The sequence below is a fragment of the Phodopus roborovskii genome, unplaced genomic scaffold (genome assembly GCF_943737965.1).
Source record: "Phodopus roborovskii unplaced genomic scaffold, PHOROB, whole genome shotgun sequence".
NCBI classification, from domain to species: Eukaryota; Metazoa; Chordata; class Mammalia; order Rodentia; family Cricetidae; genus Phodopus; species Phodopus roborovskii.
Window position 1 is genome coordinate 1001572 of NW_026126638.1, and position 17983 is coordinate 1019554.

The 17983-nt window shown below is 42.7% G+C and overlaps 1 protein-coding gene across 8 annotated transcripts in view; it reads left to right on the top strand.

The window, feature by feature from the left end:
* Znf384 (zinc finger protein 384) overlaps positions 1–17983 on the top strand; it is a 29136-nt gene that overhangs the window by 3912 nt on the left and 7241 nt on the right. For 6 of the 8 annotated variants that reach the window (XM_051173296.1, XM_051173295.1, XM_051173294.1 and 3 more), the window contains exons 3-7: positions 11243–11313; positions 11608–11845; positions 12081–12128; positions 12329–12662; positions 13482–13574. In XM_051173296.1, coding sequence (XP_051029253.1) covers positions 11248–11313; positions 11608–11845; positions 12081–12128; positions 12329–12662; positions 13482–13574 — 779 coding nt within the window. In that variant the 5' untranslated portion in view covers positions 11243–11247. The remainder of the gene's footprint in view (positions 1–11242; positions 11314–11607; positions 11846–12080; positions 12129–12328; positions 12663–13481; positions 13575–17983) is intronic. The other 2 variants (XM_051173300.1, XM_051173302.1) reach the window with 1 other exon arrangement.

Below are 17983 nucleotides of genomic sequence, written 5' to 3' on the forward strand. Positions count from 1 at the left end.
TGACAGCTCCAGGTTGGCCTTGAAATCATAATCCCTGCTCCAGCTTCTTGAGTGCTGGGATTGCATGCAGGCACCACCACACCAGGCCCTTTTTTTTCCTTTAATTTTGTTAATGGATAAAGTTGTTGCCTGCATGTATATCTGTATCATTTGTAGGCCTAGTGGTTCTGGAGGCCAGAAGAGGGCATTGAATTACCTGAAACTGAAGTTACAGATGGTTTTAAGCTGCTATGTGGATGCTGGGACTTGAACCCAGGCAAGAGCATCCAGTACTTTTAACTACTGAGCCATCTCTTACGCTCCCTGTTTGCTTGTTTGTTTGTTTTTCTCACTACATAGATGAGGTTAGTTTTAAAGTCACCAAGATCTCCTGCTTCTGTCTCCTGAAGGCTGTCAGGCACCACAATGAGCTTTTTTAATTTTACTTTTTGGTATTCAAGACAGGGTTCCTCTGTGGGTCCTGGTTGTCTTGGGACTCACTTTGTGGATCAGGTTGGTCTTGAACTCAGAGATCCACCTGCCTCTGTCCCCCAGTGCTGGGATTAAAGGCTTGCGCCTCTGTTGCCTGACTTTTTTGTTTTTAATTGTATCAGTACAATTGAAAATGTTAGAGATACTGGGTGGTGATGGTAAAGCACACCTTTAATCCCAGCACTCAGGAGACTGGCAGGTGGATCTCTGTGAGTTGGATGCTGCCCTGGTCTCAGAGCCAGTTCTAGGCTAGCCAGGACTAATATATATAGAGAAACCTTGTCTTGGAAAACAAACAAAAATAGGTAGAGATATTTTGTGTAGAGATTGTTTTCTCCCATCATATCAGTGGACTTCTGTAGGTTGTGTGAATGTTGGGTAGTTTGAGGGGGAGTTCCTCTGTGATAAGGAGAGAAAATGTGTGTTAAAATGGCAAGTCAACAAGAATCTGAGTGTGTGGCATCTTGGGCACCATTTTCATTGTTTTAGCCATGACCTTCATTCTTGGCTCTCGAGCTAGTCTCATGTCAAGGGGTATGTAGATTTTGGATAACTTATCAGGAGAAGGATAGCATAGATAGCTTCTTGTTTTTTTTCCGTGTGTGTGTGTGTGTGTGTGTGTGTGTGTGTGTGTGTGTGTGTGTGTGTGTATTGGTTCTTTCCTTCCACCATGTACATTCTGAGGATAGAACTAAGGTTATTGGACTTGGCTGCAAGCACCTTCACCTGCTAAAACATGGTACCTTGTCTGTAGTGCTTGAGATAGGGTCAACACTTGGTGCCCAGATTGGTGTGGAACTGTGTAGGGCAAGAGCCAGCCTCTAACTCATATAGCAGTCTTCCAGTCTCAGCCTCTCAAGTGCTTAGATCACAGGCATGAGCTACTGTGTCTGCAAATTACAGCATTTTTCTCACGTGTCATTTTAGAGCTAACTATGCTTTGTGGGCAGTAGTTCTTATATGCCTGATTTTGGGCTGTCCTGTTTATTGGAAATGCCTCTTTTATTTTGAGACAATCTTACCATGGATCCTTGGCTGGGAATAAGGAGACCAAGCTGGCCTTGAACTCAAAAGAAGAAATAGACCCTCTTGCCTCTGACTGCCCAGTGCTGGGATTAAAGGCCTGTGCCATGATGACTGGCAGGTTGGGGTTTTATTTATTTACTTGTTTTAGTTTATTGCATGTTTTGCTATGGAAAGGGGATGCACCACAGAGCACATGTGGGATTCAGAGCATATCTTTTTTTTTTTTTTTTTTTTTTTTTTTTTTCAGAGCATATCTTGTCATAGTCTGTTCTCTCTGCTGTGTGAGCCCTCGGGACTGAACTCAGACCACCACCAGGCTTGGCAGCAAGTGCCAGTACTATCTGGTGCTCTGTTACTTTTTTTATTTTTAATTGAAAACATTTACCAAGCAGTGGTGGCATACACCTTTAATCCCAGCACTTGGAAGGCAGAGACAGGTGGATGTCTCTGAGTTTGAGTACAGCCAGGTCTACAGAGTAAGCTCCAGGACAGCCAGGACTACACAGAGAAGCCCTATTTGAAAAAAACAAACAAGAAATTATTTAATGAGTATGAGTATTTGGCCCACATGTATATATTTACACCATCTGTGTGCCTGGTATGTCAGAAGATGGGGTATGGATGGTTGCAAGCCACTGTAGCGCTGGGAACTGACCTTGGGGCTTCTGTAAGAACAAGTACTGTTAGTTTCTGAGCCATCTCTTCAGCTCTGGCTCTTTGTTACTTTAAAAATAGGGTTTTGTTTTATTTTGTTTGAGACAGGGTTTCTTGTATCCCAGGCTAGCCTTGCTGTTTAGAGTCAAGGGTGACCTTGACCTTCTGTTCCTCCTACTTCGAATTTCCCAGCTCTGGAATACAGGTATATATATATACTGCCACACCCAGTTTATAGTGCGGAGGATCCAACTCAGGCCTCTTGCATGCTGCATAGGTACGGTACCAACTGTGCTGTATCCCCCAAACCTGCTTGTAATTATTGTTTTTAATTTACTCTTTTGAGATAGGGCCTCATGTATCTCAGGTTGGCTTCAAACTTGTTAAATATATTAGGATGCCCTTGAACCTTTTAAAAAAAGTATGTGTATGCTTGTGGTTATGTGTTTGTGAGTACTCAGGCCAGAGGAATTGGATCCTCCTGGAGCTGGATTTAGAGGCAGTGTGAGCCACCTGTCATGAGTGCAAGGAACCAAACTGGGATCTTCTGCAAAAGCAGTTTTCACTCTTAACCACCAAGCCATCTCTTTTGCCACCAACTCTGAACTTCTTTTCTTGCTTCCTCCTCCTCCTAATTAGCCTGATTGGTACTTAACTGTGTCTGCAAAAGGCCGTTCCACCATTTGATCAGGCCAGCTGCTTCAGCATGGTGGGGAACATGGTAGACCAATGAAATCCTGTGGGCCCACTGTCACAATTCTCTGGCTGTGAAATGAGTTCTTGGTCAGAAACAGTGCTACCTGGAGTGCCATGATGGTAGATGAGGCATTCTGTAAATCCACAGATGGTGCTTTTGTCAGAAGCATGAAAGGCATAGCAGACTAAGTTCTGTTCTAGTAAGAACTAAGCAGTTTGCTTTTCATGAAGAAAGTGGTGTGATATAGTTAGCCTGCCACCAGGTCCCTAGCTGGTAATTCCAGGAATGATGCCTATGGCTAAGTAGCAGCTGTAGCCAGGAAGTCCATTTGGTCAAGCCCATGCATAACTTCTGTCCCTGACACCATGGCAACTTTGTTCTCTGCCAACATGGTGACTTTGTTCATGGGCCCAATGGGCAATGACAGGGATGGGGGGGGGCTCAGTGTCCACAGAATGGGTCATTCTGTCTACTTGATTATTGGACTCTGCTGAGTCACCTTTGGATGAGCATTTGCGTGAAATAAGTTTTTTCACCTCCTTCACTTATTTGGAGAGATCCACTCATCTACTTCTTCTCCAGATGTCTTTCTCACCAATTTTCTCATCATGCTCTTTCCAAGTCTCTGACCAATCAACTAGTCCACTGGTTATAGCCCATGACTGTGTGTTTTACCCACTGTGAAGGCTTCACTTTCCCTGTGTCTTTCAGGGTTGTCCCAGAAAGGGGTTATAATGCTGGGACTGTCTACTTCTCAGTGTTCCCTGAATAGAATATAGAGCCGTCAGTAAACCAGGCTCAAGTTTTCTCTGCCTCAGTCAGCTGATCATAGGACACACTCCATGAGACTGTAGGTGCATGTTTGGACTCAGAAGCCATTGTAATGGGGGCAGAAATCTCAGGCATTTGGGCAACTTCTTCATGTAACTTGCTTGTATCATCTATTACAGGTTATTGTGGGTTTGGTTAGTTTTTGTTTGGTTTTGTTTTTTCATGTAAGAGTTTCTCTGTGTAACAACCTTGGCTGTCCTGGAACTCATTCTGTAGACCAAACTGGTCTCAAACTTAAAGAGATTTGCCTGTCTCTGCCTTCCAAGTGCTGGGATTAAAGGTGTACCACCACTGCCCAATGGGTTTGTTTGTTTTAACATTTAATAATTGTATATGTGTGTGGGCCTGGGTGTGCCGCTGTGCGTGTGCAGAGGTTAGAGAGAAGACAACTTGTAGCTATTAGTTCTCTTGTTTCATTTTGTAGGAATAAGGGATCAAACTTAGGTTGTCAGGTATGGCAGCAAGTGCCCTTATGTGCTGAAGCTGTCTTGTTAGTCCTTGATTTTATGGGTTGTTTGTTTTTTTTTTTTTTTTTTTTTTTTTTTGGTTTTGTTTTGAGACAGGAATCTTAGTATCTCAGACTGGCCTTCTATGTAACAAAGGGAGAGGATGACCTTGAACTCCTGATCCTCCTGTCTCTGCTTCCCACTAGTGCTGTACATATAGGCATGTGCCATCACACTTGGTTAAGATTGGCCTTTTTATTCATACTCCATTCCAAAATGAATACATTGGTATCTAAGTGAAGTTTTGTGAGAATATAGTCTTGAGCTGTACATCAGTTTGCTCCTATCAAAAACTTTGTCAGGTGGTTGCTCACACTTTTAATCCCAACATTCAGGAGGCAGAAGTAGGTAGATCTCCATGAGTTCTAGGCCAGCCAGGGCTACATAGCAAGCCTGTTTCAAAAACGTAAAGCAACATTAAGTTTGGAGAACTGGAGAGAGAGATGGCTCAGCCATTAAGAGCACTTACTGCTCTTGCAGAGGACCCAGATTAAAATTTCCAGAATCCATAGGGCAAGTCATGATTATCTCTGAATCCAGTTCCATGGTCTTCAACGTTGATACAAAGCATGTGCATGGTACATATACATACAGACATACATACATACATACATACGTACGAACGTACATGCAAACACTCATACACATAAAAAAATTTTTTTTAAACTCAAAAACTTTAAAAGCCAAAACTTCAATTTGGGAGTTGGGAGATATAGCTCAGTGGAAGAGAACATTTGACTCACATTGGGGAAGCTCTGTATTCTATCCCCAGTATTATTAAAACAATGTCAGGCAGGTGATGGTGGCACAGTACTTTAATCCTAGCACTTGGGGAGACAGAGGCAGTCAGATTTCTGTGAGTTCAAGGCCAGCCTGGTCTACAGATGAGTTCCAGGACAGAGAAAACTACAAATGGAAACCATCTCAGGAAAAAATTGAAAACATGATTGAGAACTACTTGAAAAATAGTTCATTCTTAGAAGGGTGTAGGTGTTTGTGCAAGTCTGTATTGAGTGGAACTCAGAGAACAATTTCAGGTGTTGTCTTTTAGACTTGGTCTCTCATTAATCTGGTACTCACTAGTTAGGATGACTGGCCACTCAGTCCCAGGGATCCTCCTCACCTGTGCGCCTCGGGTTTACAAGTGCTACTCTCAGGTCATGATTGCTAACATTGTGCGTGCGTGTGTGCGTGCGCGTGCACATGTGTTTTCAAGGGTTATTTTATGTGTATTAGTGTTTTGCCTATATGTATGTGAATGATTGGGTGCAATGTTGGAAACAGCCCTGGAATTGGATGTAAAGGAGGTTGTGTGCTGATTCATGGGTGCTGAGAACTGAACCTGAGTCTGCTGCAAGAGCAACAGGTATTTTTAACCACAGAGCCATCTCTCTGGTTGGTTGGTTGGTTGGTTTTTTGAGACAGGGTTTCTCTATAACCCTGGCTGTCCTGGAACTCACTCTGTAGACCCGGTTTACTTCCAGCTCAGAGATCCTCCTACCGATGCCTCCCGAATGCTGGGGTTAAAAAAGCTTGTACCACCTCTGCCTTTTTTTTTTTTTTTTTTTTTTTTTTTTATTTATTTATTTATTTATTTTTGTTCAGTGTAATTTTTTTCCTTGGTAACTTCCTTCGTGTATGTAATGTCCATTGTTCATATCCATCCCCATTACCCTTTCTTATTCCCTTTGGACCCCTTCTTTCCTACTTCATGCTTTCATGCTTTTTTTTTTTTTTTTTTTTTTTAATGGCTCACTGAGATTGCTTGTATGAACAAGAATGTAGGGTTATTTATTGAAGAAAAATGACTCCTCATACTCTAGCAGCCACTAGCTGCCAATAATAGCACCTCAGCCAGAGGTAGGGTTGCATGGTCCTCAAACTCCTGGCAGCCTTGAACTCCCTCATCCTCTGGAGGACTGGAACTGTAGGTGTGAACCACCACATTCAATTGCCTTTTGAGACTGGTCTTTTAGAGCCCAGATTGACTTTAAATTCCTTGTGTAGCTGAGGATGACCTGCAACTTCTGATTCTGGTTTGCCCCCAGTGTTTGGTATTCCAGGAGTATACTGCCCCATCCAGCAGAGCCTTTTTCTTAACCTGTTCTTTGCTGCCTGGGTTTAGTTTCTTGTCTCCAGATTCCTTATTTGAAAATGCAGAAGCTGGCCTAGGGGATACATGTCTTTAATCCCAACAGCATTTGGGAAGTAGAGGCCAGTTCGGGCTATATGAGACGTTATCTCAAACAAACAAACAAAAACAAGGCCATCCAGTTGGCTCAGTGGGTAAAGGTGTGTCCTGCCAAGCCTGACACCCTGTGCTCAGCCTCCATAAAGCGCACAGTGGAAGAACCAGCTCTTGCAGGTTGTCCTCTGTCCTCCACATGTGCGGTAGTTTGTACATGTGTTTCCACACCCAATATAAATAAAATGTTAAGAAAAGAATTTTTCATTAGGGTCTTACTGTGTAGCCCTGGCTGGCTCACAGAAATCTACCTGTCTTTTGCCTTGTGAGTGCTAGAGTTAAAGCCACTCCTAACCAAGAAAAAAATTGTTAAACAAACACATACCAAAAGAAAACCCAAAAATCAAAGGAATAATTCCTGGTTTTTAGAATTGTCAGGATTAAATAGTATTTATACATCGTAAGGTCCTTCTATCATTTTCTTGAAGACTGGTTCAGACAGGTAAAGGTACTTTCCAATCAAGCCCAAAGACTGAATTTGGTTCCCAGAAGCCATGTCAGGTAGAAGGAAGAGAATTGACTGCAGAGTTGTCCTCTAGTCTCTGTATGTCCACTGTTGCTCCTACATATCGACACCCAATACTTTTCTTTTTTTGCTTCTTCGAGAAAGGGTTTCTTTGTGTAGCCTTGACTGTCTTGGAACTTACTCTGTAGACCAGGCTGACCTCAAACCCAGAGATCCTCCTGTATCTGCCTCTCAAGTGCTGGAATTAAAGTCATGCACCATTGTAGTTGGACTTTTCTTTGGGCCACCAGCTCAGTAAAATGATACGGAGACTTACTATTAAATATTAAGAGAGCTTAGCCTCTTCTTAAGCTCGTCCCACTAGCTCTTTTTCGAGACAGGGCTTCTCTGTGTAATAGTCCTGGATATCCTGAACTCACTCTGTAGACCAGGTTGGCCTTGAACTCACAGAGATCCTCCTGCCTCTGCCTTTAAGTGCTGGGATTAAAGGTGTGCTCTACCGCCTCCTGGCTCCACTAGCTCTTATAATTTAAATTAACCTATTTCTGTTCATCTCTGTGTGACTCATGACTTTTATCCCTCCTGCCTGTCTGTGTCGTCTGTGTCCTCTGGTGAATCCACCTCTCTTCTTCCCAGAGCTCTCTGTGCCCTCAAGTCCTTGCTATGCCTCCTGCGTAGCTATTGGCCATTTAGCTTTTATTAAACCAATCACAGTGACATGTCTTTGCACAATGTAAAGGGATATGCCACAGCACGTCATCACCGCCTGGCCCATAAGAACTCTTTAGTCTTGAACATGATACACACTGCTGCTGCTTTCATCCACACGACTGGATGGTGGTGGCCGATAGCTCCAGTTGCCTGTGGTAGTGTTCCTGTAGAGCGTTTGCCCTTTTTATACACTGTATAAAGGACTTGCCCTGTGTGTGTGTAATTATAAGTAATCTGTAGAGATGTTCAAAGTGAGGTTTAAGTGTATGTCTTATAACATTGTTTATTTTGTGTGTATGATGTTGTGTGAGAGAGTTCAAGGGCATGTTCACATGCCATAGTATGCATGTGGAGGTCAGAGGACAAGATGTGGGAGTATTTTATAAAAGAAACTTGAAGGGTGGCTCATTGGGTATAAAGGTGCTTACTGCCAAGCCTGACAACTTGAGTTCAGTTCCTGGGACCCACATCATGGAAGGAAAGAAATGACCGCACATGCATACTTACACATATAAATGAAACTTTCAGTAGTTTAACATGTACTTTTGCTATGCAGAGAATGGGTCTTGGAATCAGTCCCCTGGGGGATACCCAGAGTGACTTTTGTAACTCAGGACCTGGCATTGTTCTGTCATTTAATATTGATCCTTACTTGTGTGAAGCTGTCAAAGCCACAGATTTGGTATATTCCTTTCTTTCCTTGGCTGAAATACATTTCACTTCCTTTGTAGATTTTAAGAAATTCAGAAGTTGGCAAGAATGTTTAGAGAGCAAAAGCCCTTGATACCAATCCTGATGACCTGTGCTTGATTCTTGTAACCCATATAATAGAAAACTAATCCTCATAAGTTGTCTCTGACCTCCACATGTACTCACACAATGTAAACATAAAGACACAATAAGTACAGGAAAATTGAAGATGCTGTCTACTAGAATAGACCATATGATGAGCCAGTCATGGTGGCTCATGTCTGTTAATCCTAGCTCTGGGGATGCTAGGACAGGAAGATTGCCTTGAGTTCCAGACCAGCCTGAACTACTATGTCAGACTTGTCTCAAAGTTGTTTTTTGTTGGTGGTGGTGTTAATAGTTGAAAAGAGATCTGGGTGTGATCTCTGAGTTCAGGGCCAGCCTCATCTATATTGTGAGTTCCAAGATAGCCAGGGCTATATAGAGAGACCCTGTCTCAGGTTGTAGGGTGGGGGGAAGTAAAAGAGAAAATGGACTAGAGAGATGGCTAAACAGTCAAGATCACTGGCTGCTCTTCCAGAGAACCTGGGTTTGATTTCCAGCACCCCCATGGCAGCTTACAACCATCCGTGACTCTAGTCCCAAGGGGATTGAGATTGGCCTCCGAGGTCCCTGCATGCATGTGGTGCAGACATACATTCAAGCAAGTATTTATGCACATAAAATAAAAATCAAAATTAGTAAAAATTACAGGAAGCTGGGTGTAATGGAGAGCACATATCTTTAATTCCAGCCCCCAGGAGGCAGAAACAGGTGAATTTTGTGAGTTTTGGGCCAACCTGGGGTACATTTCAGGTTTCAGGTCAGCCAGGGTTGCATGAAGATCCTGTCTCAGGAAAAAAGTATTTTTTTTTTCCTGACTGGACTCAGTTTGTTGAAAGTCTTTCCCACTTGATGGAGTCGGGCATACTGGCTTCTCTGTCTCCCTCTAGGCTGGTGTCTGCTGTCAGCCCCAATGCATCCTCACTGGAAGCAACTCAACTTGTGCTAAGCCCTTCCTTCGTTTCCTGAAAGCCGGTTGCTCTTGACTCAGCTTGGTGTCTTTTGTTGTTTAGTTGACACTTATTGCCCATATTTGTGGAGGACAATGTGATAATTTGATACATGGATTCTAACAATCAAATTAGGGTAATTGACATTTCCTTCTCTTTAACAAAATTTATTTTTTGGTGGCAGTGTTTAATCCTGCTGTCCCTTTTCTGTTCCACCATTCTTCTTAGTTATTAATTTTTGCATATAGTCTCACTATGTAGTCCCAGCTGGCCTGCAATTCTCTACATCAACCAGGCTAGCCTGGAACTCACAGAGGCCTGCCTGCTATGCCTCCTGAGCACCCAATTACTATTGTATATGTGCATGTGAGTGTGCATACATACCATGGGTATGTATGTGAGAGAGAGTGTGATGAACTGGAGTGTCTTCCTTGATCACTCTCTACCGTAGAAATTGAGGCAGTGACTCTTGCTGAACCCAGAATTTCTCCTTTTGATAGTCTGGCTGCTTGGGCAGTTCCTGACTCCAGCTTGTAAGTGCTAGGGTTACAGGTGGACCACCACCCAACTGGACTTTAGTGTGTTTTGGAGACCCACATTCAGCTCTTCATGTGTGCTGAGTCATCTCTCCAACCCTCTTGATTTTTTACTTTATTCTTTTTATTATTTATTTTTCCTTTCCTGAGAGAGGGTTTCTGTGTAGTGGCTGCCCTGGAACTCACTCTGTAGACCAGGCTGGCCTTGAACTCAGAGGTCCAGTTGCCTCTGCCTCCCAAGTGGTGGGCTTAAAGGCGTGCACCACCACATCTGGTCAGAATTTCTTTTTAAAACTGGTAATCTGTGTTTGAAGAGTGTCTTTTCTTCCAGTGGATCCAAGTTCAGTTCCCAATACCATATCGAGTGGCTCAATGCTATAACTCTAGCTCCAGGGGATCCAATTTTCTCATCTGGGCACCTGCATATACACACACTCAAGATACATGTGTACACATACACACACACACACACACACACACACACACACACACACACACACAATAAAATACAAATTTTTTAGACTGGTAATTCCCTGGTTCTTTCTGCCCAGCTCGTCATTTATATAACCCAATGAGACAACCTGTTCTTTAGTCTTGGTGAGATTTGTCTGGTGTTGTCCCAAGTACCATCTAATACTCAAAGATTGATTCTAGGCCAGGTGTGGTGGTGCATGCCTATAATCCTAGGTAGATAGGAGGCTGAAGTAGGAGGACCACCAGTCTGAGGCCAGCTTGGGCTGTTGAGATTATTCACATTCCTGCCAGCCTAAAACCTTTTCAAGCTGTGTAGAATTGCAGTTCAGAGATGTGTTGATTGGAAATCTGAAAAAATATTTTTTTTCAAGGAAAATGGATTTAAGGAATAAAGGAGAAGGGGAACAATGAAAGATAATATGGCTGTTTTCAAGCTTGTGAAAGATTGGCTGTGTGTGGCCATAGCATAGGTACATGTCTTTTCCATGACGTCATTTCTTTCATTTCAAAGTAAAATACCAATTCTGGTTTTTTGAAGTTTGGCATACATTTTGTGACTCAATGAAATGTGCATATATTTTGTTATAAACATTAAAAATTGTGTTTTGGGGTGGGCCATACTGCTTGATGATCATTTCTGTTCATCTGTTATTTTTAGAGAATGTTTCAATAAGCAGTCCACACTGGCCTCAGCCTCTAGCCTCCTGAGTGCTTGAGATTACAGCCCAGGGCCACTTTGTCTGGTCTAGACATTGAGGTCATGAGTGTTAATTCCCAACTATGTGGTCAGGTGCCAGAGACCAGGATTCTAGCAACTACTCTGCTCTATTACTAGCATTCAGTAGTTATTCCCAGGTGTGATGTGTGGTGTGTCTCTTTTCAGGTAGAATGGAAGAGTCTCACTTCAATTCTAACCCGTACTTCTGGCCTTCTATCCCCACAGTCTCAGGGCAGGTAAGTGGTATTTGTTTTGTTTTCCTCAGTATTTATTTGAGCTCTGAGGCGTAAGTTCTTCATGATGTTTCTACTGTGTGGAGGCTGAAGCAAAGTAAAACATACCTTGTTTCACTGAGTCTGTTATCACTGAGAGTTCCATAATGTTTGGGTCTGGCTCCTGTTTAGAAATAGATATCAACTCCTTGCTTCTTGATCTCCAAGGAGAAGACAGTGAAGCATCCTTAGGGAGCACAAGAAACCAGGCTTGCTTGGTCTAAAGAGGGTACTCCTCTTTCTCTCCTTTTCTTTTAGATTGAAAACACAATGTTCATCAACAAGATGAAGGATCAGCTATTGCCAGAAAAGGGCTGTGGACTGGCGCCACCTCACTATCCCACTTTGCTGACAGTGCCTGCCTCAGTGTCCCTGTCCTCTGGCATTAGCATGGACACTGAGTCCAAGTCAGAGCAGCTGACCCCACACAGTCAGGCCTCTGTTACCCAGAACATTACTGTGGTCCCTGTGCCATCTACAGGACTGATGACTGCGGGTAAGCGCCCTTGCTTCTCTCCAATCTGAGGTATTGATCTCTCATGATCAGTACCCCAGTCTGGAGGGCTCTGAGGACATGGGGAGTGGGGTATGTGTTTAATTCCTCAATCAGATTTTTATTAAGTGCCTACTGTGTACCTAGCAATGTGCTAGGCATTGTGGGGGATACAAAGAAGTAGAAGATGCGGTCCCTGCCTTTGAGGAGGTGACATTCTTTCCTTCTCTGAATCAAGGAGTCTCCTGTTCTCAGAGGTGGAGAAGAGAAGGGAGTCAATCAAGGGGTAAATCTCATTGTTACCGGGGGGCTGGGGACAGGGGTTAGGAAACCATTGTTTTTGTACAGGGTTTGGGATTTCCTGTGTAGTAATGGGCTGGAGGGTGGTGGGAGGGGTTAATTAGACAACCATCTGGGGGAAATAAAAATAGAGTAAGAGTCAGAGGCGAACAGCATGACCCCATCTCCTTTTTCTCCCAATCCTAGGTCCTGGTTTGGTAATCACATCCCCCTCAGGCTCTCTTGTGACCACAGCCTCATCAGCTCAGACCTTCCCTATTTCGGCTCCCATGATTGTCTCAGCTCTTCCCCCTGGCTCACAAGCCCTACAGGTGGTCCCTGACCTCTCCAAGAAGGTAGCATCATCCCTAACTGAGGAAGGAGGCGGTGGTGGTGGAGGTGGCAATGTGGCTCCTCCTAAACCTCCTCGGGGCCGCAAGAAGAAGCGGGTGCTGGAATCAGGGCTTCCTGAGATGAATGACCCTTACGTCCTTGCCCCTGATGACGACGATGACCATCAGAAAGATGGCAAGACCTACAGGTAGGACTCATAGCCAGGGCAGGACGGGTTGAGGGTCACTGTCTCAAGCCTCCCCTGTCTTCTTTGGGTCCTGCCCCCAAGTCAGGCTCTGTTCTCAGCAGCTATCACCTGAGGGCCACTTGCATGTCCAGGTGTCCTATATTGTGATAGGAAGGCAGAGCTGCTGCCACTTGTAGTGGTTTAGACCTCTCCTTCCACTCCCCCTTTTAAAACTCAGGGTGGCACGATCCTTAACTGAGTTTTAAATGACAGGAGAGTTTCTCTCTTGTAATAAGGCTTCCGAGTGGGTTCCAGACCATGTCTGCAGCTCCCTTTTTTCCCTTTCTGTTTCTTATTTTCCAAGAAATCTTTCTGGAAAGCCCCTTACCTAACCTGTGCCATCCACCAGCTCCAGCTCCACCAGCTCGGGCTGTGTTGAACACTGAGCCCATCAGCCCCTGCATGGTTGGGATGGGAGGAATCTCCATGCAGAGGTGGGAGGAATAGACCACCTATAAAATGACTTGTTTGCTCACCTTCAATCATGGGAGTCATTCTGACCCTGCACTTTCTCTCACGTCCATCCCAAAAGAGCACATGCGTTTTTGCATGTGGCACTGTGTACAGAGAAACTCCTTGTCCCTTGAAAGTTGAAATAATTTTTATTTCCTTGAAAACTGTCAGGGTCCCTAGTGGGTTTTGGACACTTGGTCCCAAGGTGCAGAATGGGTTAATTATTATCATAGCTTTGATATGTACAGACAGGGGCAGATTTGCATGGCTGGGAGACTGGTTCTGTCCTTAGTGTACCGAGATGGGCAATGTTGTTCCCATTTTTAGGAGCGAAGGGAACTGCGGCACAGGAAATGGACAGAGCCTTGGGCTCATGGATTCAGTTCCCGGCTCCACCACGAACTTGCTGTGTGACCCTGGGCAAGTCCTTTTCCCCTCTCTGCGCCTCAGTTTCCTCATCTGTAAAATGGGGAGAATTCTTTGTATGCCTCCCATTTGTTGGGAGTATAGATAATATTTAAAATGTTGGGAAGTTCAGAAAGATGAGAGCTGATCATTACTTAGCATCATTTACTTGAATGTAGTTCTATGGAGAGTATCCACAAGTACAGTATAAATACCTCTTTCTACGTGAAAGAGAGGGCGGTGTTGCTATGCAGAATATGTTGAGCACTGCAGAATTCCAGCTGTAATTCAGAAGTTCATTGTAGCTTTATTATTACAGGTGTACCCCACTTTATACAATAAGTGTTCCTGGAAAATGTTTACATCATACCATATTATAAAGGTACCTGACAAGTTTGATTCATTTAAAGGCATTCTTTTACTATATCAGTTGAAATGAAATCCCTTTTAACTTGATTGTGTAGATACCTGGATTTTTATTTTATTTTATTTTATTTTTTTTTTATGTATTAAAGTGAGGTCATTGTGACGTGAGATGCATTAATATAACAAGTTGAAGTAGTGGATGCAGCCGGCAGCCCTTCTGGTTGACTAGGGTTCTCAATTCTCCCGTTATTTTTTTTTCTCCATACTAAAATTATTCTGAATTTCCCAACTATGTATGACTATATACATGTATGTGTATATAAAGAACTGTGAGTATACAGTTGGAAGGAAGCCTTCTAGGACCTTCTGCCTTCAGTATTTTTGAAATTCTTAAAAGCCCCTACACTTGATTAAAGGGAACCCTGAAATTGAACTGTTACTAATTATATCCTAGTTGAAAAAAAATTCCTTCAGAAACTTCAAATTCTAAAGTCCAAAGGAATCTTCTAAATCACAAAGAATCCTGGCTTGCTTTCTTACTGTGCAATTGAACTTGAAAAAGAAACTTGATTTTGGTGCCTATGTACGTCAACTACTTCTGTTTAGCATGACTGGGTGGGTATTGGAGGATTTAGGTGCTGTTATTGTGGACAAGCCAACTTAACTTGATCAAGTCTTTGTTCCCATCTATGAAATAAATGGGAGGGTCAGTCAGATCTATTGTGTGAAAGTATTTTAAGGGGAAATCTGAACATTTAAACTGTTTTTTAGCATCTTAGAAAAAAAGCTGGAATAATTCAGAGTGATTATTGAATCCCAGGCCATTGAATTGCATTTCCATTCTTTTTGTATTTTGGTTTTTTGAGACAGGGTTTCTCTGTATAGCTTTGGAGCCTGTCCTGGAACTCAGTCTATAGACCAGGCTGGCCTTGAACTCACAGAGATATACCTGACTCTGCCTCCCAAGTGCTAGGATTAGAGGTGTGTACCTCCACTACCTGGCACATACCATTCTTACTTATTATATCTGATGTACATGGTGTCTATTGAAGAAATGAACTAAATGATGTGTGGTGCTAGCTCCCCCCACCCCGCCATAGCTGTCCTGAATCAGACTTCTAACCACCCAGTACCTTACAGTAAAGGATTTACTTGTCTTCCTAGGACTTGCAGAGTCCCTAAATACAGGTTAAATATTCCATCCAAAAGTGGTTGAGACGTTTGGCTTTTTTCAGAATTTGGAATATTTGCACATGTATAATGAGATTCCTTGGGGATGGGGTTCCAAGTCTGATCATAGAAATTTGTCAAGCTGGATGTAGTGGCTGGAAAACACTGGCAATCTCAGTACTCAGGAGGCTGAGGCAGGGGGATCAGTTCAGTGCCAGCCTGGTCTATATAGCCTCTCAAACCAAAAATATAGTTGCTGTGAGGCTGCTGTGAGACTCTGTTGGGTCTGCCAGCCTGTCTTAGTCCTGACTCAGAAAGGCATAACTATCCCCTTTCTCTCCAGATAGTGGCTTAAGCCTAGGCGTGCTCTCCTTCACACTATGGACTTCGTAACTCTTTCTCTGAAATTTCTCCAACCTATGTATCTGCTAGACTGTCCTGTGGCTGAACCTTCATGCCTAACTTAAAAAGGCATGGCTTTTTTTCTTTTCTATCTTCCTCTTTCAGGTAGCTGCCAAACTTTATAGCTTGCCTAACCTGCAGTTTTTCTTTTAAACTTTAATAAAATGGTGTTCAAGCTTTAAATAAGGGAAAGGCATTAATTTGTTTCAAATATACCTTATATAGGTAGCCTAAAGGTAATTTTACATAGTATTTTTTAGTGAGCTTGTGTTTTGATTTCCTTCTATACCTTAAAGTAACATGTAAAATTTTTTCACCTATGATTGTAGTATCACTGCTTAGGAAATTTTAGGTTTTGGAGGATTTCAGAGTTTAGGTTTTTGGATTAGGGAGGCACAGCCTGCACTTTAATGGTTACCTGAGGTCATTGCTGTCACTTGACAGATAAGATATTCAGCCCCTGCATGAATACTTATAGTGCCAGGACCTTGCTGTTAGCTTAGCATTGTGGCATTATAGTAAATAGTTTGCCCTCTGACAAATTGTTTTTGGAGCTTTGGGGTTCCTTTTTATAGAATTAGGAGAATAACTACCAGGTTATTTTGAGTTTAAAAAAGGTGTTTAAAAGTACCTATCCCACCCAGTCCCTGTCATTCTCAAGCAGCAGTATGGTCATCATGATGGCCATCTGACAGTTGTCATTGGCATTGTCATTATACCCTAGGATCTTTCTAGAGTTGTTATTCTGTTGCCAGTCCTTTGTTTTGTTTTAAGACAGGGTTTCATGCAGCCCAGGCTGGCCTTGAACTCTGGATTGTCCTGCCTCCTACTTCTCGAGTGCTGGGATTACAGACATGTGCCATTGTGCACCAAGTTTGCCAGTCTATTTTCAGTTAAGTTTTTCAAATTCTTATGAAAGCACTGAAGATTTTATTTTCTTTCTGGTTTCTTAACACATGGTCTCTTACTGTAGTCCAAGTTGGAATACAGGCCTATTTCAGCTCTTTATCATAATTAACTTTCACTTCAAGGATGATGGGACTTGAATTAAAATGTATGATTAAATTTAATATTTGAATTAAAATGTGTTGGGGATAAGGATACAATTCAGTAGTAGAGCTCATACCTGGTATGTAGCAGGGTCTAGGTTCAAGCCCCAACACTGTAAAACCATTTTTAAAGCGATGAGCATGTTCTACCTGAACTGAGAAATTTTTGTTATCAAGGAACGTATTTTACAACTTTAGTTCAGTGTCCTATAAGTGACATTTTGCCCAATTGCTAACCTCAGTCTTTGTAAAATACTTGTATCATCATGGGCTCACCCATCAAAACTGAGGCTGTTAGCAATAATGCCACTTTACTAATGAAGAACATTTAATTTAGCACTTACCTTTGGTTCTGAGTGCTTGCTGGCCCTTCTAGAGGCAAAAATTAATATCTCCATTTTAAAGATGAGAAGATTGAGATCTAGGTTAATGGGCCACCTCTAACTAAACTCTTGGACTAGAGCCCAGGCATCTAGCTAGACACCCAGTAACTGTTTACTTTGGACCATGCTGATCTCTCCTGCAGTGTTTGGGTGTCTCAGTCAATACCAATGACTGATAAACTGGTACTCAAAAGTTTTCTTGAGACTTACAAAGTAAGTAGAGAATTGGTGGCACACTCAGGAGGCAGACGCAGGCAGATCTCTGTGAGTTTGAGACCAGCCTGGTCTACAGAACAAGTTCCAGGACAGGCTCCAAAGCTACACAGAGAAACCCAGTCTTGAAACCCCATACCCCCAAAAAGAAAATTGATTATATCAATTACTATGCTTTTAGCAAACACATTAACACACAGTGATAACATTTTCTCAGCGGGAACTTGTTCTAGTGATCTCAGCTATTTTCAAATAAATTCTTCTGAAATGAAAAGAATGCAAGAGTCATCATTTCAGACCCTTTGATGCCCAATTTATAAAGATAAGGTGAAGAGGAGAGAAGCTTACTCTAGTGACCTGACTTCCAGACTGCCTCCTTTTCTGCTAACTCATAGTGTGCCCTGGCAAGCTGTTTCTAACTCATGTATAAATAACTTACTCAATTCAGTCTAAGGGGATGTGGCTTGACTTGCAGAGGCTTCCTTATTTGATATTGTTGTGTAGTGTCAGAGGAAGGACCTCCTTATTTGATATTGTTGTATAGTGTCAGAGCAAGAAGGACCCAGTGGTTCAGAGCAAAAGTATATTCAGGGCTGTTGATGTCACCTAGGAATGCCAGCATTGACTTCATGTGCTAAGAAAAAGGAGTTTAGCGTAGTACATCATTGCTTTTCAATTCACTGTTGTTGTTAAGAGTTAAGGATTATAATCCACTACTAACTGTTACCTTGGCTTGTTTCAAAAGTGGTTCTCATTTGATTGGCTTGAGGCTGGGGGCAAGAGCAGGTGATTAATGGAACATTAGCTACAGGATAGAGACCAGATGTGGTTGGGAAAGCCC